We start from the raw sequence: 23,913 nt of genomic DNA on the forward strand, positions 1-23,913 counted from the left end.
ATCCGATTTCAATTCCGGTCATTATGGCAGTGGTCCCACCGCGAGCTAGTAAGCTATGAGCTACCGGCTATAAAAACAAACAAAAGATAATCAGTAGGTATAATCACTCACGTTCAAATAAAATAGACACGGCGAGCTATTAGAATCGCCGTTTCTTTTTGCACGGGAGTGCTTATCTTTTGTTCGTTTTTATAGCCAATAGCTCATAGCTTACTAGCTCGCGGTGGGGCCAGTGCCTAAATATAAAAAGGCATCCGGTAGGTGCGTATGCAAAGAACGAATGAGGTTACAAAAAAAAAAAAATAAGCGAGTGACGGTAACTTACAGCCCGGAAAAAATGTAGGAAGAGACAAACTTACAGCTCGATTAGAAAGGGACAAGTGGTAACATAGTAATATCATTATTTTTCACAATACAAATACTTTACTATCAGGGGCCCATTTCTCAAAACTAGAGATGGGCCGAATATTCGTAAATATTCGGTATTCGGCATATTCGGCAAGTTTTTCAATGTTCGTATTCGGCCGAATAATTCGGTTGCAATGCCGAATATTTACCGAATAAACAAAGTAAATAACTAATGAAGATCTTACTCCATTGGATAATAAGCTCCTATTTTAGTAACTTTTCAAGGAACTGCTAAAAAGAGAAACCTATGCGTCAAGATATAAATACAATTGTTATGTAAAAAAAAACCGGCCAAGTTAAAAATGGTTTTCGTATTTTTCCTTTATCTATGAATTGAAAATTTCAGTTCAGAGTTCACGGTTTTAACCAAGTTTTAAAATTTGCTGTCCTGTACTAAATCATAAAAACATAGTTGATATAGTTTTTCAACCCCACGCGTTCCTAGAAAAAGGGCCAACGGACGGACGGCCAGACGGACAACAAAGTTTATAAGTAGTTTCATGTGCTCTGCCTACCCGTTTTTATGGGATACAGGCGTGATTGTTTGTAAGTTTTAGTTATGTATAAATATGTATAGTTGTAGTATCATATGTAACCATTATCAATAATTTAATAGTTTTAATGAACATCCTCTTTAAAAATATGGCGTACCTAACCGAATATTCGGTCCGGTAAGAGCTGAACCGAATGTTCGGCCGAATATTCGTATTCGGCAAAGTCCATATTCGGCCCATCTCTACTCAAAACTGAAAGTTGCAAGTTACAAGCGGAAGTGTCTTTCCACAACAAAACTTTCCAGGGGCCCATTTCTCGAAGCTACAAGTTACAATTTACAAGTCAATGTCTAATATGACAAGTTGGAAAGAGAATTTCGCTTGTAACTTGTAACATTCAGTTTTGAGAAATGGGCCCCAGGGGCCTACTAGCCAAAGGTAAAGACGTGGCTTGCGATGGAGTGAGCTCGCCCAGAAGATTCCTGTTGAACAGGCAATGAACAGCAAAGTGTCACTGTCGGGCGACAATTGTCACTGGTGAAACAGGCCACTGAAGCGATCTACACATTATAATAAATTACAACATATTACAACATAGAAGTTTGGCAACAAAAAAAAAACTTTTTTTTCTATTTAACATGTCCTAAGTATCAAGTGACAACAGCCAGAAAATATGCAGGTACATACATAAATGTTTAACAATATTAACAAATATTAATAAGCATTTTATAAATGCATGTAAGTATCACAATCATAAAATCTAAGTGAAGGAATGTAAGTAGATTAATATAATTTAAAAAAAAATAAGAATATAATAAAAAAAATTATAAGAAACGGAAATCTTGCACGTGACTAAAATGACATACAGGTATATTTTAAGGCTAAATTAGTAAAACACTAAGTAAATTCCATTACTGGACGGTATGTACAAAAATGCAAGCAAAAATAAGTTGGCGTCGTTATACCTATTAAATGTCAAGAAATGCCGTTTAATAGAGAAAGAACGTCTAGCTTAGCTCAGTAGTTTCATTTTTGCAAGTGAAATCTTTGGAACGCTTTTCCTCCTATTAGTTTTAACAATAACAATTTCAATGGACGAACATGTTTACCTAACTGATTTTGGTATATTTAACTGACGTAGCGAGTCCTTAACCCATCGTATACAGGCACGAATCCGTGCGTAAAATTAGGTGATCTTTTTGCATTTTTTCCGGAAGGATTTTTTTTTCTCTACATGGCATAGCCGAGGTTATAACCCACGATTTTTTGGCGCATCCGCACACAAGGGGTTAAGACCAGTTATGTACATCAACCACAGATACAAACTTATAATTAGGTATGTACAGGGCCCGTACTTTTCATGCAGATGACGCAAAAATTACATTACGCTAAACAGAATATTAAATACTAGTATAGGCTACTTGACCCTTTTTTAAAGTCTGTCTTATATGATTAAGTACTGTCCAATTAACCGAAATAAAATATTACCATATTTTTTATGACTTAAAACAGTAAAAAATATTTTAAAAGTATACTTTTACGTAATCAGGCGAAAACAACACAGTCATGTTAAGCTATAGATTATCTGTGCATCAGGTCATTCTACTCGAAAACAACATTTTCTGACTTTTTAAGTATGAGAAATAAAGTTCAATATCTCAGTGATTGTTTTGACATGCAGTAAGGTTCGAATTCGATGACGTCACTATATCGCTGACAGCGTTTTCGGTGGCCAAAATAGATAAAAATTTACACACATTTTTAATCGAAAATACGTAGTCATCAATCATCATACACTTTTTATACCCAAAATCATATTGTTTTTTTATGTGAAATACTGCAGGAGACAATAATATATTGTGCCAGATTCGACATGAGTCTAGTAGCCCATTATGTTGACATCGGCATGAAAAGTAGTGCCCTGTTTATATGTAACGATAGTGTTCACATTAACAGGTGACTAAGGCCTGAGTGGACGCTTGGTCGGCGGGGCGAGCGAGCGTGCGTCCACCCTATGCAGCGTCGACTCAGGACACTTGTACGAGCTTCAATTGTTTCACATGCACGCCGCACGCCCCCCTGCAAGCCCGATATGAGCGTGCACTCAACTCAGTACGATTTAAAGCGAGGTGGGTGCCGTTTAGTCTTCTTCATCTGACGCACGAGGCGCAACCACGGGTTCGGGTTTCGTCATCTTTCTTCCGGGTTGTATGGTTTTAGTTCAATCTGGAACAAACAAATTTTTTTTCTTTTAGGAGTGATTATTTCCGAAAATATTAATATTATCAAAAAACGATTTTAGTAAACCCTTATTCATTTTTAAATACCTATCCAACAATATATCACATATTGGGGTTGGAATGAAAAAAAATATCAACCTCTACTTTACATGTAGGGGGGTACCCTAATAAAACATTTTTTTCCATTTTTTATTTTTGCACTTTGTTGGCGTGATTAATATGCATATTGGTACCAAATTTCAGCTTTCTAGTACTTACGGTTACTGAGATTATCCGCGGACGGACGGACGGACGGACGGACGGACGGACGGACGGACGGACGGACGGACAGACAGACATGGCGAAACTATAAGGGTTCCTAGTTGACTACGGAACCCTAAAAATTGACCAAACGTACCTCACTCAGAATGACCCAAAAGGTGCTATCCCGATTGACTCTTAATCTTATCGAGTTGAGCGGCCCCCAATCTCCTTTGAGGGAGCCATCGGCCAAGCCAAACTCGTCGAAGCTGTCGATAACTGTGTAGTTGCCACCCACTGGTTGGATCTCAATATAGGTGTCATAGAACTTGTCTGATGCGTGATCTACGTTGCCGCTACGGAAGGTGTACCTGGAATGTTTTAAAATTGTGTTTAAACCTTTTCACCACACCAACTGGTAAAGGCTTACTTTGCTATTCGAAAACAGATAGCAAAATTGCATTTTTATCCATAAGAGTGCAAAGTACTTTCATACAAATTTTAACTTGGAATCTTGAGCTGGCTGGTAGAATTTACCTATAAATGATGATTTTGAATCATATTCAATCAATTGATAGATTTAATTTAGTTTGATGTTTTATAGTCAGTATTTCGTTAAATGTTGTGTATCACTGGGTGGCAAAGTTTATTTAACCTTTGTGCCTTAAAACCCTCGCAAAGCTTAAGATTCCACTTCTCGAACCACTCGCTATGCTCGTGGTTCAATATTGGAATCTTTCGCTTGCTCGGGTATCAATATTGGCACGTGCGGTTAAACAACAACTTTGCCCCCTTGTAAAACAAATAACTATTATATATGGCAACAGTCTCAAAAATAAAATAGACTGTGTGAACGATGATGTAAAAAGGAAACAAGTGAATGACGAGATGACGGGTGATAGACAGACCAAATGACTGGGATAAGGGCTGGCGAATGATGGTAGTCTCAAAAAGACCAGTCTGTAACATCATCCTCGAAAGTCCCGGCGTACTTGTGAAAGTATAAATCAGATTCAGGTTTTTTACTCTTATAGAAATATAACAAAGTTCTGACTGTCTGAATAAAAAGTGGCCTGGAAACTACGAGGAACTTTGCTGGAACAAAATATACGTATTTAGGTTCCCGTTTCACCCTTTCAGTTGGAATTTACATCAAGCACAAGCCCTTTCTAGCACAGTTGGCTTCCGAAGGACAAACTCAATAACGCCCCCTTCTTAGGCTTGATGCCCCAAAAGAAGGCCTCCCCATTATACGCCCTCCTGATGTAGTGATCTGCCTTCTCCTTTATATCGTTGTGGACGGTCTCTCGACGGGGTTTCTATTAGTGAGAGAAAAAGTCTTATAGATTTACCTTTCAAGCACAGTCGGCTTCCGAAAGACAAACTCAATAACGTCCCCCTTCTTGGGCTTGATGCCCCAAAAGAAGGTCTCCCCATTATACGCCCTCCTGATGGTATGATCTGCCTTCTCCTCTATATCGTTGTGGATGGTCTCTAAATCGGGGTTCTGGTGGGGGAAAAAGCCTGGCAGCTTCCCATAGCGAGAGTCCTGGAAAATTATAATTTGAATATTATCACCTACGTAATATAATATGGGTAAAGTGAGGACTGAACCAAGATGCAGTGACACAAATTGGGAAAGTGAAATTAAGACGGTCATGTGACGCAGAGGGCGGCAAAAATGGCGGCGTTCATGGCAAAAATCAAACGTCAATACAGTTGGAACGTTAAATTTTATCGACTATCGATTAAACTGAAATTATCAGATATTGTTGAGTTGTTTTCGTCGTAAGTAAGACAAGGATACTTCTTTATCCATTTGTTGACTGTTCGTTTTGGATTTACCATTTTTAGGGTTCCGTAGTCAACTAGGAACCCTTATGGTTTCGCCATGTCTGTCTGTCCGTCTGTCCGTCCGTCCGTCCGCGGATAATCTCAGTAACCGTTACCACTAGAAAGCTGAAATTTGGTACCAATATGTATATCAATCACGCCAACAAAGTGGTAAAATAAAAAGTGGAAAAAAATGTTTTGTTAGGGTACAACCCCTACGTGTAAAGTGGGGACTGATTTTTTTTTTCATTCCAACCCCAACGTGTGATATATTGTTAGATAGGTATTTAAAAATAAATAAGGGTTTACTAAAATCGTTTTTTGATAATATTAATATTTTCGGAAATAATCGCTCCTAAAGGAAAAATAAGTGTGTCCCCCCCCATTAACTTTTGAACCATACGTTTAAAAAATATGAAAAAAATCATAAAAGCAGAACTTTATAAAGAATTTCTAGGAAAATTGTTTTGAACTTGATAGGTTCAGTAGTTTTTGAGAAAAATACGGAAAACTACGGAACCCTACACTGAGCGTGGCCCGACACGCTCTTGGCCGGTTTTTTTTTCAAACGTGAATTAGGTGCAAAAGGACTAGTGGCAGAAATGGTAATCAAATATCAAACAATTTACTTTTGATCTAATCAAAGAGGTCAAAATCAAATGGTCGAATCAGCTAATCAGGGGTCAATGTTAAAGTCAGAAATATAAGAAGTTACTGAATTTATCGATGGCTGAAAATGTCTCTATTGACGCCATGAGCAATTTCGCCCTCTGGTCATGTGGAAATAATGCTTTGAATGAAATGAATGAGATAAAATGGTGTAGGTAGTGAAAATTCTAAACCCGTCATCACACGGGGCAATTGCATTAATTGTAGTCAAAATAATAGATGACGTTACGTTACGTTACGTTATAAAGACACACTTTGTGTCGTGGGAAAAGGTATATGATAGTTTTCATTTCGGAATTCATCCTTAAAAGAGATAAAAAGGGAAACGAGAAAACTAATCGAATTATTTTCAAATAAAATATTAACCGTTTTCTTACCTGCACTTTCTGTATTTTGCCTTTCAACGAAGAATACAATCCAATATGTTGGAACAGCGAAGATTTGTACTTTGGCCGTATGTCTAGCTTACTCTTCGCGCATTCCTTCTGTAAAAAAAAAAAAAAATATGGAGCAGGTTCAATCTGTCTTAATCTCCTCTGTGAGATGAAGCGCTGGTGGCCTAGCGGTAAGAGGCTCCCGGCTCGTACCAATGAGTTTTTCGAAACTTATGTGCGAAATGTCATTTGATATTTACCAGTCGCTTTTCGGTGAAGGAAAACATCGTTAGGAAACCGGACTAATTTCAATAAGGCCCCTACCCTTCGAGTTGGAAGGTCAGATGGCAGTCGCTTTCGTAAAACTAGTGCCTACGCCAAATCTTGGGATTAGTTGTCGAAGCGGACCCCAGGTTCCAATGAGCCGTGGCCGTGGCAAATACTGGGATAACGCAAGGAGGATGATGACTGTCTTAATCTCCTCTGGAATCTGATCATGTTTGTGATCGCTGTGCTAGAAGATGCCGCTCTGATGTAGGAGGAGTCTTTAGCAACCGAAGACGTTGCTATCTTTTTCCCACAACCACAGAACACCCCACTAGAAGCCAAATGCAAGCGATATTGTTCGAGACGCAAATCACCAATCCTTGCGGGGTGAGGCGGGCGCGCACGGTGCTGCCATTGGTCGTTTCAAATAATGGCGCGCCTTTATGATTAGCAGTAGGGATGGGAATGGGACATGTCTATTATAGACAATGGTACCGGTACCAGTACTGTGGTGAATTTGTTTTGCAACAAATTATAATATTATAATTAAATTATAATATTATAATTAAATTATAATATCATAATTAAATTATAATAAGGCCTAGTTACCCTTCGGGTTGGAAGGTCAGATGGCAGTCGCTTTCATAAAACTAGTGCCTACGCCAAATCTTGGTAGTAGTTTCCAAAGCGGACCCCAGGCTCCCATGAGCCGTGGCGAATGCCGATGCCGGGATAACGCAAGGAGGATGATGATTGTGATGGCATCTCAATAAAAATCATTCTAGTAACTAATAACTAAACTGTGCATTTTTACTTACGTTTATTAAGTTAAATTACCAACTAAATATTCTAAACTAATCAATGAACTAAATACCACTACAGACTCTACAGATTCTAGATAATTATTCACTATTACAAATCTGCTTTCTTTTATATTTCATAAAATGGTAGCACATGGTACGAACGGCAGTACGAAGTTCCCGCAACAGACATAAACTAACATGGCCCCATGCCTAGTCGTTTACGTGAAAGGGATAGCATATCACATTGTTAACTCGGCAAAAAGGGATGGACGCGCCTCGGCGCCGCTCAGCACAACCATATTGACCAGTATAAATGAACTCCGCGGATAATAAACAATATTCAACAAAATAATTAATTTGACTTAACTGTGGAATGTTATTCCATCTTTTTTATATTTAGAAGTGTTAGAAGACTTGCCACACCACTTTATGCTGTAAGAGACCATTGTTTGCAACCAAATTTGATTATTTAAGATTTTTTCCCGAGCGGACACGGACACTGTTAGCGGGTCGTATACTTGGGCGCTACTGATCGGTGTCGCACGCGTTCAAACTTTTATAAACCTGATTTGTCGTATGCTTGGTGACCGCGAGTCGCCCTGTAAGGGCCGTCTTGTTGTATTGGTCTGTGCCCACAACACATGATTTTACTAGACGCTGCAACCTCTAGATTAAGTAACCAATGACGATAAACTACGTAGGTAGGTGACCATCATCATTCTGCAAATTCTTACAGATTCTGCAAATTTTGTCAGCCAGATAGCTTTCGCAGTTTAGTCAGAGAGAAACGGCGCTGCCATTATCGAACTAAGAATTGTCTGTCTGATGCTGCAAACTTTGTCAGCCAAGTAGCTCTCTAGCAGCTAGTCTATAGGCATATTCGAGTAAAACAGCTGGACGTATGTGATGAAATGGACCAATTCTGCAGAAATGAACAGCTTGCTGATCTGTCAAACTAGAGTCATTTTTACTTACAGCAGTTTTGTAGATTCTACAAAATTTGTCAGCCAAATAGCTTTCGCAGTTTAGAGAAAGAAGGCGCTGCCATCTATCGAACTAGAACTATGTTTACTTACAGAACTCTTGTGGATGCTGCAAACTTTGTCAGCTAAGTAGCTCTCTACCAGATAGCTGAACGTATGTGATGAAGTGGATTAATTCTGCAGAAATGAACAGCTTGGTCTAACGAACTAGATTTATTTTCTACTTACAGAAGTTTTTAAGATGCTACAAACTTTGTCAGCCAAATAGCTTTCGCAACGTCTATCGAGAGCTTTATACAACTAGAACATATTTTTGTCACTTACAGAAGACTTGTAGATGCTGCAAACTTTGTCAGCCAAGTAGCTCTCCAGCAGCCAGTCTATAGGCATATTGGAGTAAAACAGCTGGACGTATGTGATGAAATGGGACAGGTCTGCGGATCTGAACAGCTTGCCAATCCCGCCGAAAGCGCAGTATTCGATGAAGAACCACTGAGGGGTCTGGATTGTGATCTGGGCGGTGAAGTATTTGATGTCCTGGGGGCATAGTTTAGTGTCAAAATAGATAACAGGGGGCATTACTAAGTTAACGACGTCATTTTATATGTATATTGACATTTAGGCGCTGCAAAAAATAAGCGCTGGTCCAAATTCCCATACAGAAGTGAGGTAAAAGATTAAAAAAATATATAAATGGGCTTAGGTACTCTTGGTCACAGACTAGCCAAAGGCAAAGACGTGGCCTACAGTTATCCTTAATGTTCAAAATTAGTAGGTGCCTAGGACACTTACAGCTTAGTCACATTTATTTATTTATTTTCATTTATTTTATTTATTGGGGAAAAAAACAGACATAGGAAGGTCATACAGATAAGAAGATATTGAAATACACAATAATAGGTACAACCTACATCCTGAGACCAATTCCCACTAAGATTTATAGCCAATAGTATCTGAGTGGCATTGTCATAGGGCAATGGTATACAATGATAGATCTTAATAGGCACTAAACTAAGATACACTAACAATATGATACTTAATGTTACTCAAAGATACAGTGTTAATACGAGCATAGTAAAAGTTGAGTTAATACTCACAGTTAATAGAAGACGAGGCAAGGAACTATACCTGTCTACACTGGCCATTAACATTACGGCTAAAGCAAAGTGTGTATATTTTCTATTAAAAGGAGGTAGGAGATTTAACTAGGTACTGTGCTTATTATAATGTTTAGTAACTTAATTGAGAAAAGGATAGTTTATTGCCGTATACATGAAATATAAGAGTTGGGAAAAACATTAACGGAGGAATAAGAAGGAAAGGGAAAATAACTAGGTATTTTTCCTAGTTATTTTTCCATTTGATTTCTCAAGTTTCTCGAAGTTTTATTACCACTTTCATACATTTCGCTTGAAAATAATAGTTATTTGTTATACAAGGGAGCAAAGTTGTATTTTAACGCCGAGTGTGGAATTGAAAAACGAGCAAGTGACAGGATTCTATAGTTGAACCACGAGCGAAGCGAGTGGTTTGAGAACAGAATCCTGAACTTGCGAGTTTTTTTACACATGAGAAGTAAAATACATTTGCACCCGAGTGTAACACAAAACTTTTCCCCTCACTATAGCGAGGAAACTACAACGCAAAAAAATGCGTTTATCATTGCTTCCAGTAGTTCCACAGATGGTAAATCATCTTTATTACTAGATTCGCCTACTTTTATCAATTTTAAAGCAGTTAATTTATTCAAGGTCAAATTACTTTACCCACTAGTGGATAAAATGCGTTTTTACCCGCTGGTATTAAAGGACAAAACACGTGTTTCCGAGCTAGTGAGGGGAATAATACTTCGCCAACAGCAGCTACGCTAATGTTACTCTTGCCACTTTAACCTATCATTATACTGGACTTTTTCAAACTTTATTGTCATTGTATTTAATTTCCATTGCAATCAGAAAGAATTCGCAAGGCGCTTGGCAAATTATTTGATCGATACACTTTTAAAAGCGATTTCACACTACGTCCAAATCCGTGAAAATAAGATTCGTCATAGCCGTAAAGCTATTTGTATGATACTTTACGCACTACATCCGAAGAATGATGGAAAGAAATGGGATGACGGAGATCGGATGTAGTAAAGTAGTGGGTAGGTACAAATAGTTCTATGACCGATCGGGTGTAGTGCAAAACCGCTCTTAAACTTAAATGAACGCAATATACCAAGAAAAAGTGACCAAGGCCGCCAGTTGTCCACGACTGTGGCCAACTGCCGTGGCAATGGCCGTGGCCAACTGGTGGCATATCCGCTTGCATGAATGTTTGTATGGTGATAGCCCGCCCAGGCTGCCTACCAGGCAGGCAAGGACGATATATACAGGGACTGACCATCTCATACAGAAAATGTACCCCTGAAATGGCCGAAATCTCATGGATAAAACTAGAATGGTACTGGTTTCTCAGCCTGGAAGTGCCTAAAATCACATTTTGACCAATGTGTGTTTCTTTAATTCATTTTAAACACAAAAGCCATGTATTGTTTCTACATTTTGATATCAATGATTGATTCAATATACAGTTTGAAAAAAAAAACTGTAGGCCTCATCAGTATTAGTTATGATAGTATTTAATAGATGGCGATAATAAATGAAGGTCCGATGCTTAGTATGAAGATTGTCAATCCATACTTTAATATTATAAATAGGAAAGTGAAAATGAAAATGAAAATGAAATATTTATTTTTCAAGTAGGCATATTACAATGCGCGTATGAACGTCAAATAAAGCTACGCCGGCTCTAACCCTACGCCTCAGCCTCGAGAAGATTTCAGTCCCCCCTCAGTTGGGAGGGGGGTATCCACTATGGGACCGGCAAGAAACTCGGCGGGCAACTTCTTTTCAAAACATTACATCTTATAATTAACATGCATTAAATAACAACATACAATTTAACATGCAAAAGTATTCATCAAAGAATATGAACAGACTAGGTACTCTATGGAAATCAATTTCAATAAATTATATTATTGCTTAATAATACGTCGTTCTTCTTCAGAGAAAACATATCAAATTGTCATAGAAGAAAAAGATAATATGAATCTCAATATCATTAAATATGTAATTTACCTACACAACATAAAATATAAAATATTTGATGTGCTTTCTTATCTGAACTGTGTCCTCTATACATAATACAATTATTTTAATTGCTATTCGTTTTTTGTAGTTTCTGGTTCGGGCCATGCATGTTTGTCTGTCAAATAGTCCTCGACTCTGTAATAAGCCTTTAACATCAATGATTTTTTTAAGTAGTTCTTAAGAGCTGGGAGGGGTAATCTCAAAGCAGTGTCAGGTAACTTATTATAAAAATGAATGCATTGCCCAACAAATGACTTCTGTACTTTACGGACACGAAACTTCTTTATGGCAAGCTTATTTTTGTTTCTAGTGTTATAATTATGGATATCAGAATTCTTAGTGAAACAGTCTAAATTCTTAACAACATAAATTATACTATCATAAATGTATTGGGAAGCTACAGTTAAGATATTAATTTCTTTGAAGAGTTCTCTTCCTGATTCACGTGTTCCTAAGTTGTAAATAGAACGAATGGCTCTCTTTTGTAATACAAAGATAGTCTGTATGTCAGCTGCTTTGCCCCAAACCAGAATACCGTATGACATTACACTGTGAAAATAACTATGATACACTAGGCGAGCTGTCTCAACATTAGTCAGTTGCCTGATTCTCCTAACGGCGTATGCGGCTGAACTTAATTTGCTTGCTAGTTTCCTTATATGAGGACTCCATTGTAGATTTTTGTCCAATGTTAAGCCAAGGAACAGTGTTGTATCTACCATCTCTAAGCATTCATCATTCAAAAGTATTTTTGTATCGATTGGTTTAACATTCGGCAGAGAGAATCGAATACATTTGGTTTTCTTAGAATTAAGAAGTAAATTGTTGACAGTAAACCACTGCAGTACATCAGCTAACGTGCTATTAATTACATTGTAATCCGTAGATTTTCGGTCAACATTAAAAAGCAGTGATGTATCATCAGCAAAAAGTACTATTTCACAAAAGTTTTTTACTATACATGGCAAATCATTTATATAAACCAAAAACAGGAATGGACCTAAAATTGAGCCTTGTGGCACTCCTAATTGGACAACAGTCCCGCTAGAGCGAGTTTTGTTAACAACTACTGTTTGTGTTCTATTGCTAAGGTAAGAAGACATAAAGTTTAGGGCATTTATAGACAAACCATAGTGTTCTAATTTCAAAATGAGCGTTCCATGATCCACACAATCAAAGGCTTTTGAAAGATCACAAAATATGCCAATTGCATCACAAGAATTTTCCCAAAAATTATATATATGTTTAATGAGTACCGAAGCAGCATCGGTCGTGGAACGGCCCCTTGTGAAACCGAACTGTTTGCTTGTAAGTAATCTATGTCTGTTGAAGTGTCCCAGTAGATCATTTAACATTAGCTTCTCAAAGACTTTACTTAGTACAGGAAGTATTGATATGGGACGGAAATTGGTTATATCACTCGAATCACCCGATTTAAAAAGCGGTATGACTTTGCTACATTTCATAAGATCTGGAAAGGTGCCTTGTGAAATTGAAATATTATATATTACGGCCAAGTAAGGTGCTATTATATCTATGACATGACTAATTACTTTAACTGATGTTCCCCATAAGTCTTCCGTTTTCTTTAAATTGAGTGACTTGAATGTTTTAACAATATTTACAGAGTCTACTTGACTAAATTCAAATGAATTATTACATTTCTTAACATTAGCACAAAGTAATGAATGGGCTTGAGCCGCAGAAGAATGTAAACATTTTGTGGTGTTAACGGCTATATTTGAGAAATAATCTTCGAATGCCGAGGCAACATCGCTGTTCGACACTATTTGTTGATTATCTGATACAATGTTGACTTGACAATCGCGTGATTTACATTTACCAGCTTCTTTATTTATAATACTCCAAGTTGTTTTCACTTTGTTGTCCGACACTTTCAATTTAGAACTAATAAAGTTTTTCTTGGCAGTTAAACACACTTTCTTGAAGATTCTTGAGTAGTTTCTTACATAGTCCAGGAATTCTGAATTCTTGTTCAGCTCTCTCTCACCATAAAGTTCATAAAGTCTTTTTCTACTTTTGTGAATACCTACAGTAGCCCATTCACTAAACTTTGTTTTAACTTTTGACCCACTAATAGATTTCACTTTGAAATTGTTATTAAATTGAGTGTGTGTTTGTCCGTCTCACGGAAAAACGGAGCGACGAGTTGAAGGGATGGAGAGTGACATACGTTACTTTTTGTATCTTTGTAACCCCCCACTTTCCTTATAGGGGGGAGGGGGTATGGGGCAAAAGCAAAAGCTAGTGTTGAATAAAATACCCGCATATAATGCTGCTTAGCAATGACGTCATCCTCCAGCATCAGGTAGAAAGTCCCTCTGCTCTGCGCATACGCCATCAAGAAGATCGTGTCCAGGTTCTGTTTGGTTCTCCATCTCATCCGTTTGGAGGAGTCGCCGAGAGTCGGCTCGAAGCTGTCGAAATTGGGATAGTAGGAGGGCGGTGGGGATATCACTTCGATGAGACCGCTTTCGACCTCCTTTGGGAAACTGAAAGGGAAAACAAGTTTGGGATATCAGTACCGTCTCACTCCGTTTTCACATTATCCGATTTCAATGGAAAAAAATCCAAGATGGCGCCTGTAATGTATGGGGTATCGGTCCAACATCCGATATCGGATCGGATAATGTGAAAACGCACTTAGTCTATGAAAGAAATTTCCGTCACTAGATAAAGTTGCAATTTTAAAAAACGACAGTTTATTAACATAGATAACTAATAACTGAATTTGAGCCTTTTTCTAATTAACTTGTTTGATCGGCTGTATGTTTGCTAGTTTATTTTATAACGACACAATAACTGTGGCCTTCTAACCCTTTAGCACAACTTGCCTTGTCGCGCGCGAGTCCATACATCAAGCGCGACTTCAAATATGGACTCGCGCGCGACAAGGCAAGTTGTGCTAGAGGGGCTGGTAGGAATAATTTCAAGAGCAACATTTTTAAGGGGCTGACAACACCCAATTGCGCAAAATTGATGTTACTTGTGCAGTTTTTTAAGACAAACTATTAGTTTTAGTAAGGTAAGTAAATTATATGTTATTATTCATTATATTTCAACGAACATAGCTGTACTCGATACACGATTTAATGAAATCGGCTCGATAGAAAAAAATTGCAAAGATTGGTCTCGAGTACGTCATTAAACGGTTCTATGTCGTTCAATTATTCATTTAGCTGTCTTTAATTAATATTACAATAGCAAAACTATATATATCTAAAACACTAACGTACCATTTTGCACAAATAATGCATCTTTCTATTTTATTTTTATACTTTTCCGTACTTTTCGTACTTGGCCGCCCTTTTTTAGTGACATCGCGCTCTCACTTAGTCCCATACGAATAGACAGTGTACGCTAGCGTCAAGGCCATTGGGTGTTGTCAGCGTCTTAAGGTATTAAGACCATGTTTCTTATCTCTTGACTTCTTAGCACTAGAATCTCTCTCACATCTAGTCACTAGACGAAGTAAAATCTGCTAAACTGCAGTCCCACGCCACGTCTACTTAATATTTTTGCAGCTGTTTGATAATTTAGCCAGTAAAAGTATTTACGCAAGGTAAAGCAAGATCTTTGGCGATGCAGGCTAAAAACCGCTTATGATATAAATAAGTTACTGGTACCAAAGAGGATCGAGTATTAGGTATATAGAGTTACTGTCAAAGTAAAATGTGTAACCACAGTGCATAGACTGCCATCTCTCGACACAAGCTTAAAACTTTTGAACCTCAGTTTTGACAATATGGCCCATATTGTTAGCTTGATATGTGTTAAAATGTCAAGTATTAATATTAGCGCCATCTAGCCGAGCGTTCCCCAAAGGTATAACGCCATCTAGGCCACCCGTACCTTTTTCTTTAGGGCTTTGAGGTACGTTTTTTTCTTAGACTTTATCCGATACTGATACATATGTCTTGACTGGTACTCATACAGTGTCTCAATTTGTTTCGCCGTATTAATGACGAACTCCAAGTCTGGTTCTCCAACCATCACGATAATGACTGATTCCTTCTGATCTGCCTCAGTCATCCCAGAAATGAGGTGCTGGAACATCAATGATACCAGATTTAATACAATACGTAATTAGGTAATTTACTTGATACCAGTTTTTAGGGTTGGTTCCGTAGTCAACTAGGAACCCTTACAGTTTCGCCATGTCTGTCTGTCCGTCCTTCCGTCCGTCCGCGAATAATCTCAGTGACCGTTAGTGCGTTTTCACATTATCCGATCCGATATCGGATGTCGGACCGATATCGCATACATTAGAGGCGCCATCTTGGATTTTTTCTATTGAAATCCTTCCGACATCCGATATCGGATCGGATAATGTGAAAACGCACTTAGCTCTAGAAAGAAATTTGGTGGCAATGTGGGCAATGTGTATATCAGCCACGCCGACAAAGTGCAAAAATAAAAAGTAGAAAAAAATGTTTTTTATTAGATACCCCCCCCCCCCCCCCCCTACACGTAAAGTGGGGAGTGATTTTTTTTTTCATTTCAACCCTAACCTAACGTGTGATATTATCGTTGGATCGTTGGTCTAACATTTGAACCATAAGTTTAAAAAATATGAAAAAATCACAAAAGTAGAACTTTATAAAGACTTTCTAAGAAAGTTATTTTGACCTTGATAGGTTGACCAGTTTAAAAAAAAAATACGGGAACCTACGGAATCCTACACTGAACGATGCCCGGCACGCTCTTGACCGATTTTTTGGTAAGTAAACTCAATTTAGTACAAGTTTTTATAGCTGTCTGTATTTTTTTTTTCACAGGCAACAATACTTTTTACAGACACAATCCTTTCTTCGTAATACCGACTCTTGTCTCCATCATCAGATTAGCTTTTTATCATAATAATCATTGCATTTATCATCGAACTTACATATTGTATGCAAAATTGCAGCTTCAGATGCCTGGATAGATATCGTCGAGAAGATCAGGTATAAGCTGGTAGATAAATGGGAACATTTTAAGCTTTAGTATATTGTGGTCTCCTTCTCACTCACCGTAAGAGCAACCATGAGATAGCCCTCCTTGTCTCTCCTTACAGTGGGTATCGATGACAATTTCTACCAGCTGCCTGGTAGCTCATATGAAATGCTGGTCTAAGGCTGAATACATCGTCTAGATGAAGCATACGCTGATTTATGAAGCGAAGAAGCTGCAGTATATTGTGTGGTCTCCTTCGCACTCACCGTAAGAGTAACCATGAGGTAACTCTCCTTGTCTCTCCTTACAGTGGGTACCGATGACAATTTCTACCAGCTGCCTGGTAGCTCATATGAAATGCTGGTCTAAGGCTGAAGACATCGTCTAGATGAAGCATAAGCTGATTTATGAAGGGTAGAAGCTGCAGGAAATTCTGTGGTCTCTTTCGCACTCACCGTAAGAGTAACCATGAGGTAACTCTCCTTGTCTCTCTTCACAGTGGGTATACCAATGACGATTTGAGCCAGCTGCCGTGTACCCCTCATATGAAATGCTGGTCTCAGGCTGTAGACATCGTCTAACAGATGAGGCATCAGTTGGTAGATGAAGGGGAGGGTTTGAGGTTGCAGGTTCTTTCGGTCCACGCCGGAGGCTGTTTTGGTGCCTGAAAGTTTTGAGGTTACAAAAATTGGTCATTCAATAGATTTAGCCATAAATTAAATATAACCAGATCATACCATGCCATACATTAAAATGCGACCGCCTACGAACGCGCTTACACTCCACCACACATAGATGGCGCCACAAAAAAATGCCTTGTTGCCACCGATTATTTGTAGATTGGCATTAAGTGTCAATTCCGAGCCGTAAATCTATGTCAAAAGTGACACTTAACGCCATCTACAAGTTTAATCGAAAGCTACAAGACATTTTTTTTGTGGCGCCATCTATGTGTGGTGGAGTGTAAGCGCGGTCTTAGGCGGTCTCATTTTAATGTATGGGATGGTATCATCTTGTTATATTTAATCTATGATTTAGCATAGGATCAATACATATACAGTGTGGAAAGATAAGTCATACCTTTGAGGGAAATACGAAGGTACGATAGTACTGGAAACTTAACAAAAGGGCTTAAGGTACAGCGGCACAAATCTCGACTGGGGGGCAATTGTAACTCAATTTTCTCAATCAATCATTACACTGTGATGTTGAGTTCTGCATGCATGTATCACTGAACAGGCCTATTATATATAACCGGTGGACACTCTATTTGCCCCGCTGTACCTTATGTTGCCTTTTCTTATCTAATTAGGGGCGCTTCAAATTGTCATTTTTCAGTGCAACTTGCATAATTATATATATGAAGCGAAAGTGCGTGTTAAAAAATACCATGTCAAAAAGGATCTGGCCTATAGTCTAGAGCCGATTTGACCAAAAGTCGTCTCCTAGCCTAGTAGTCGAATGGCATTTCTGCGACGCGAAACGAAACCGAAACGCCGCGAAAAGTAGTCTGGCTCTGTCGCGCCAATACGCAAGAGCGATAGAGATGGTTGTCTACGAGCGTTTCGTTTCGTGAGCGTTTGTGCCATTCAGCTAACGTACCCTGGTCGTCTCAAGTGCTACCTATTCTTATTTGAAAATGAGAATTAAGTAGCTAGTACGATTTTTTCTCGCAGTCGTGCACAGAGAGAAAATACAACCAGTTTTCATGTTCGTTCAACAAGTTTTTTGGTTAAATTAGCGCCTACGTGCTCTTTGGTTCAAACAACAAGCTATTTGTCATTTGAATCGGCAACATATTTGAATCAACAAGTCGATTTTATAAAAACAACCTGACACATATTGTTTTAAACATACGTTTGGCTGATTCAAACGGATAAACCGCAACAAGTCGAACTTGTTAAATTCACAATGCAAATTTCTCTCAGTGTACACTGTACAGTCAAGTCACACGAGGTTAATGGCGTCAACAATTCAACATTGTCTCTTCCTATTCGTGATTCCGCACAATATGAATTCCACAAAGATCAGCTTCATCACATGCGTAATGATTCACATTCTTTCTACGCAATGTTTATTCCTATAGTAGCGTTTCTGCATAATTAATTCCACAAATATGAATTTAATCACAAGCGAACCGTGATTCTACACATTTTTTTCAAAACATTCTTCGTAAAAGAATAGTTATTAGTTTTACAAGGGGGCAAAATAGTTGTTTAAACGCACGTGCCAATATTGATACCCGAGCAAGTGAAATAATCCAATATTGAACCGCGAGCGTAGCGAGTGGTTCAAAAAGTGGAATCTTGATCATTGCGAGGTGATATAATCACTCCCGTGTAAATAAAAGGGACACAGCGATGTGTAAAGTTACTTGCCCAGCGGCGAGCTATCAATATCGCCGTGTCTATTTTATTTGCACGGGAGTGCTTATCTTTTGTTCGTTTTTATAGCCGATAGCTCATAGCTTACTAGCTCGTGGCGGGACCAGCGCCTCACACTAAGATTCACAAGTTGAGCAGTTTCATGTGCTCTGTCTGCCCTATTTATATGTGTGTGTGTATGTGCGCGCATTTTTGTGTTCGTAACTTTACCAGCTCTTAAATTTTCGCTTATTGGCACACTGGAATTTTCGCAGAACACGCTAATTGTTTACGTCAGCAAGTTGGGATTCAATTACGGCGGTCGACGTATTGTATCGTTTCAATGCAGAGTTTAAGATGAACGAGGGACTGCGTGCTTTCGATTCAAACACTGAAATATATTTGTTCTAATTTCTGAATGCTTCATACAAACTTCGACCCCCCCCCCCATTTTAAGGAAGCGGGCGTTAGAAAGCGACAAAAAGTAGCCTATGTCACTCTCCATCCGTTCAACTACCTCTAATACTTAAAAAATCACGTCAACTCGTCGCCCCGTCTTGCCGTGAAAGACGGACAAACAAACAGACACACACACACACACACACACACACACACACACACACACACACACACACACACACACACACACACACACACACACACACACACACACACACACACACACACACACACACACACACACACACACACACACACACACACACACACACACACACACACACACACACACACAGAGAGACAGATAGACACGTCAAACTTATAACACCTCATCGTTTTACGTCGAAACACAACTTTCTACTATGAATGAAACATGTCCCAAGATAGTTTCCATTTTCCACTAGTGAGTCAAAATTCAAAATTCAAAATATTTATTCAGCAAATAGGCCACAGGGGCACTTTTACACGTCACATACATTAACATAATTTTTATATTTGAATTTAAATTACACAATTGATACAATACTAATTTATAGAAATGCTCAAAAGGATATTTAAAAAAAAATTAAGTACATATTTAGGAAGATTTTTCATTGCATTCAATTAATCACTATTGCTAAATTAATTACTACCAAAGAAATGCAATGAATTATACTATCAAAGTAAATATGTAGTCGGGTCAATCCGCGGCAAGAGTAGGTAACATGAGTCACGACTTTATGGCATGTTCCATTTATTCACGACGCAAGGTCAAGGTCAGTGATGTCAAGTGATAATCAAGGTCTATCTCTAAATAAGTGTTACTTTCTCGATATATGTATAGATCCTTTCATATGCAGCTGTAGTTCAAATATACTAGGAGGAGAAATTTATTAGGAGGTAGGGCATAGCGAATGATATTCCGCTTTGTGTGGTAGGGCACAGCACAGCGGATATCATCTCGCTCGAATCTAGAGCAGAGCCCAACTGGGGAAGTACCTCCGCCTTACAGAAGACCGCAGCCAAATAGCACTAGACCCTACTCATAGTGTTCTGTTCCTGCCGGTGAGTAAGGCTGCCAGAGGTCAACGAGGGTGCGGTGTGCTGGTGACGGAAGGGCCTACGAACGAAACTAATTTGTTCCGTTTATTGTCCTTTGAGTCGTCTGAACCCGAACCCTCCTTGGAACTTGTACACTCCTTTTTGCTGTGTACTTATCACAGCAAAGGTTGGCAACGCGCGTGTGACACTCCTTGAGTTGCAAGCGTCCATAAGTTACGGTGACCGCTTTCCATCAGGCAGACCGACTATATGCTTGTTTGCTACCGACGTAGTATTAAAAAAAAACACTCAATGAAGTCGTGACTCACGTTAATTTTATAAGTACGTGGATTCACCCACTTATACTGCCATCTCTCGACACAGGTAGTATTTTTATTAAACCTCAGTTTCGACCATTTGCCGCATATTCTTAACTTCATGTGTTATCATTGACAAATATTAGCGTCATCTAGCCGAGAATCAACCAAAGTTGTAGCATTTTCTTGATGGTTCCCAGGTACTTTTTAGGGTTCCGTACCAAGAGGTACAAAAACCCTTATGGTGCCGCTCCGTCCGTCTGTCTGTCTGTTTTTCTTAAATTTTATCTGCCCACACGAAGTTATATTATGTTTTTGTAATCGCGCACGTAACGTAGCCATATCGGAAATTAATCGTAAAATTGTAAACACGTACTCAAATGCAATTCATTACAATTTCTAATTAAACGATATCGAAAACATGTTGTTAAACTCTCATTACAATGCGATAGGCGATATCACGCTGAACTTTGTGTAGAGGGCGTTGCTATACCTATCATATTCAGGGAATTCTTATACCACGTCGGTGGCAAACAGGTATACGATCTGTCTGATGGAAATCGGTCACCGTAACGTGTGGACGCCCGCAACAAAAGGGGTGTCACGTTGCCGACCCATTAGAAACTTGTACACTGATTGTGCTTATCGTATGTCTTTCTCTAAAGAGGATTTTTGTCAAGTATTGATAGCGCCATCTAGCCAAAAATCAACCAAAAATGTAGGTGTAGCGCTATAGATCTAGGCTACGTGCGTTTCTCTTGACGGTTCCAAGGTACGTTTTTTCCTGTCTATACGGAGTTTGTCTTTGCTAGTATCTTACTTAAACAAGCAATTATTTATTTATTTATTTATTTATATACATACATATGTATATACCGACGATCTCGGAAACTGCTCTAACGATTTCGCTGATTTATGTGGGGGTTTTCGGGGGTGAAAATCTATCTAGTTTAGGCTTAGATCCCGGAAAACACGAATTTTCGAGTTTTCATGCGTTTTTCTTTCGCGTTAGTAAACGCAAAATATGGTCGTTAATTTCGCCGTCCGCGCAACGGCTGGGCGTAGCTCAGTCGTAAGAGGTTGGTCTAATGTTAGAAAGCATATCGCAGGTGTCAGGGTTTCGAATCCCGGCCAGAAAAAAAGTCTTTTGTTTTTTTTTATTTATAAGAGTTTTTTTTATCTAAAGACGTGATATAATAGTAGAGCGGCGAGAGGGTCTCGGAAAAAGTTGATGTGACTGGAGAGTATACTGCTGACAAGTGGTATCGTTGTGATCGGTAGACTTTACTGAGTACGAAATAATGACTTGTCGCATTCTCAGACTGTGGGGGGGTTAACTATGACGTCACAAAGATCGCGGTCCCGGGTTTCAATTTTTTGCCAATTTGTCTAGAACCCCTTATCCAATTTTGAAAAATGAGGTGTCGATTGAAAGCGTATAACATGCTGATTAAGATTTCTTATAAGTGAAAAGTATAGTTTTGTTAGTTATTTTTTAATTAACAATAATGCAAAATAGTATTTTATGCAACAGGCGTTTAAAGGAGGTCAAAAAAGAAGAGTGGCGTGGGTAACAATTTGAGGCGAAGCCGAAAATTGTTATTGAGACGCCACGAGTATTTTTTGACTCAGTTAAACACCGTTGCATACAATACTTTTTCTACGACCATGCACTTAGTTTTTAATAGTTTTCTTGAATAACTTTCGTGAAATTCACACTGTTTCCTGTATTTTGACGCAAAGGTTTGCACTGTCAGCTCGGCTGCCCAAAGCCTTCCCGAGCACGCGCGCAGTGTGGTTATAAGGCGTTGCCATGGTTACAGAGCCAAACAATGCGTTTTCAGTTTTTTCGATACTGCGCGCATGCGCGGAAAGCCGGCTGATGCTGGCTTTGGGGAATAGACCTTTATGTAATAGACCGTTCTTGATAAAATAAAAAAAAATTAAACACAATAAAATCAACAAATAAAAGAAAAAATAACTTAAAACTAAACTTAAACCCTAGTTTTTCCTCCCCTGGGCCTCTGTGTAGCTTTCAGGCCAGAGAACAACCCATATGTAACCTTTACCTCCCCTTTTAAACTCGTCTAGGGTATCAAACCTAGAGAACCCGTCAAATTGCATCCCCGCTTTTTTTCTTTGTAACCACCGTAGACTGGCGATTATTGATTTTAAGAAAATGGTTGATATTGTTTCTTAAAGGTTTTTAATTGTACTTTCAAATGATACCAATATTGATAGGTTACGATGAATAAGATTAGAGGTATATCTGCTTGAAACGAATTTTGCGCGAGGTGTAATTTGGTAGACGCCGAATGTATGGGAACGCGTGTCAAGCGGTACTCCCTGCCGACAGGTATGTTCTTGTAGTTTGCTTATTTATTATCCGATCGTAGAAATTTTAAAAGCAACAGATAGCTTAATAATGTAGCTAAATGATTTATATAACATATTTTTTAGCTAAGTGGCCGTTTTCATTGCCTTTTTGAGTCACAAAAATAAAAAAAGAGAGTAAAAAAAAGTATTTTTTGCATTATTGTTAATTAAAAAATAACTAACAAAACTATACTTTTCACTTATAAGAAATCTTAATCAGCATGTTATACGCTTTCAATCGACACCTCATTTTTCAAAATTGGATAAGGGGTTCTAGACAAATTGGCAAAAAATTGAAACCCGGGACCGCGATCTTTGTGACGTCATAGTTAACCCCCCCACAGTCTGAGAATGCGACAAGTCATTATTTCGTACTCAGTAAAGTGTACCGATCACAACGATACCACTTGTCAGCAGTATACTCTCCAGTCACATCAACTTCAAAACTAGACGACTTTTTTCAATTCCGCCGCCTTACTATAATAAAATAGAACCAGTCGAAGCTTGGTCGCCCAGATATTAGAAATAAAATGCACTTACCAGTGAGATTCTTCAGTAGTTGGGCAACTTCTGGAGAAACCGTCGTGCTCGGGCCGAGAAGTTTCTCAGACTGCTCTGGGTTGCCGAGGTTAACCATTTTCGTCTGAAAATGATGCCTTCAATAAATTTGATAAATATTAAAAATAATTTCAATTATTGAGGACTAACTTTTGCCCGCTGCTTCGCTCGCGTTAGATAGAGACAATAACCTAACCACAAAATTAAAATTTTGAAAAAACCCCCGACCGCGACATAGTGGACCGATTTTCATGAAACATGTCTAAGAACACTCCCGACCACCTCCCGGCTAACTCAGCTTACAAACAAAAAAAAACTAAATCGAAATTGGTTCATCTGTTCGGGAGCTACGATGCCACAGACAGACACACACACAGACAGACAGACAAACAGACAGACAGACGGACAAACAGACAGAC

At 38.6% G+C, this 23,913-nt stretch overlaps 1 protein-coding gene across 1 annotated transcript in view; it reads right to left on the bottom strand.

Annotated features, from left to right (window-relative positions):
• Positions 1 to 2,707: 2,707 nt before the first annotated feature.
• Positions 2,708 to 23,913, bottom strand: part of LOC125241327 (alpha-1,3-mannosyl-glycoprotein 4-beta-N-acetylglucosaminyltransferase A-like) — a 148,806-nt gene continuing 127,600 nt past the window's right edge. The window contains exons 4-12 of the mRNA XM_048149742.1: positions 23,477 to 23,579; positions 16,857 to 17,065; positions 15,401 to 15,513; positions 13,730 to 13,958; positions 8,636 to 8,848; positions 6,262 to 6,369; positions 4,735 to 4,931; positions 3,540 to 3,753; positions 2,708 to 3,128 (exon numbers count right to left, since the gene is read on the bottom strand). Of these exons, the coding sequence (XP_048005699.1) occupies positions 3,093 to 3,128; positions 3,540 to 3,753; positions 4,735 to 4,931; positions 6,262 to 6,369; positions 8,636 to 8,848; positions 13,730 to 13,958; positions 15,401 to 15,513; positions 16,857 to 17,065; positions 23,477 to 23,579 (1,422 nt within the window). The 3' untranslated portion in view covers positions 2,708 to 3,092. The remainder of the gene's footprint in view (positions 3,129 to 3,539; positions 3,754 to 4,734; positions 4,932 to 6,261; positions 6,370 to 8,635; positions 8,849 to 13,729; positions 13,959 to 15,400; positions 15,514 to 16,856; positions 17,066 to 23,476; positions 23,580 to 23,913) is intronic.

Source organism: Leguminivora glycinivorella, chromosome Z (genome assembly GCF_023078275.1).
Source record: "Leguminivora glycinivorella isolate SPB_JAAS2020 chromosome Z, LegGlyc_1.1, whole genome shotgun sequence".
In the NCBI taxonomy this organism is placed as follows: Eukaryota; Metazoa; Arthropoda; class Insecta; order Lepidoptera; family Tortricidae; genus Leguminivora; species Leguminivora glycinivorella.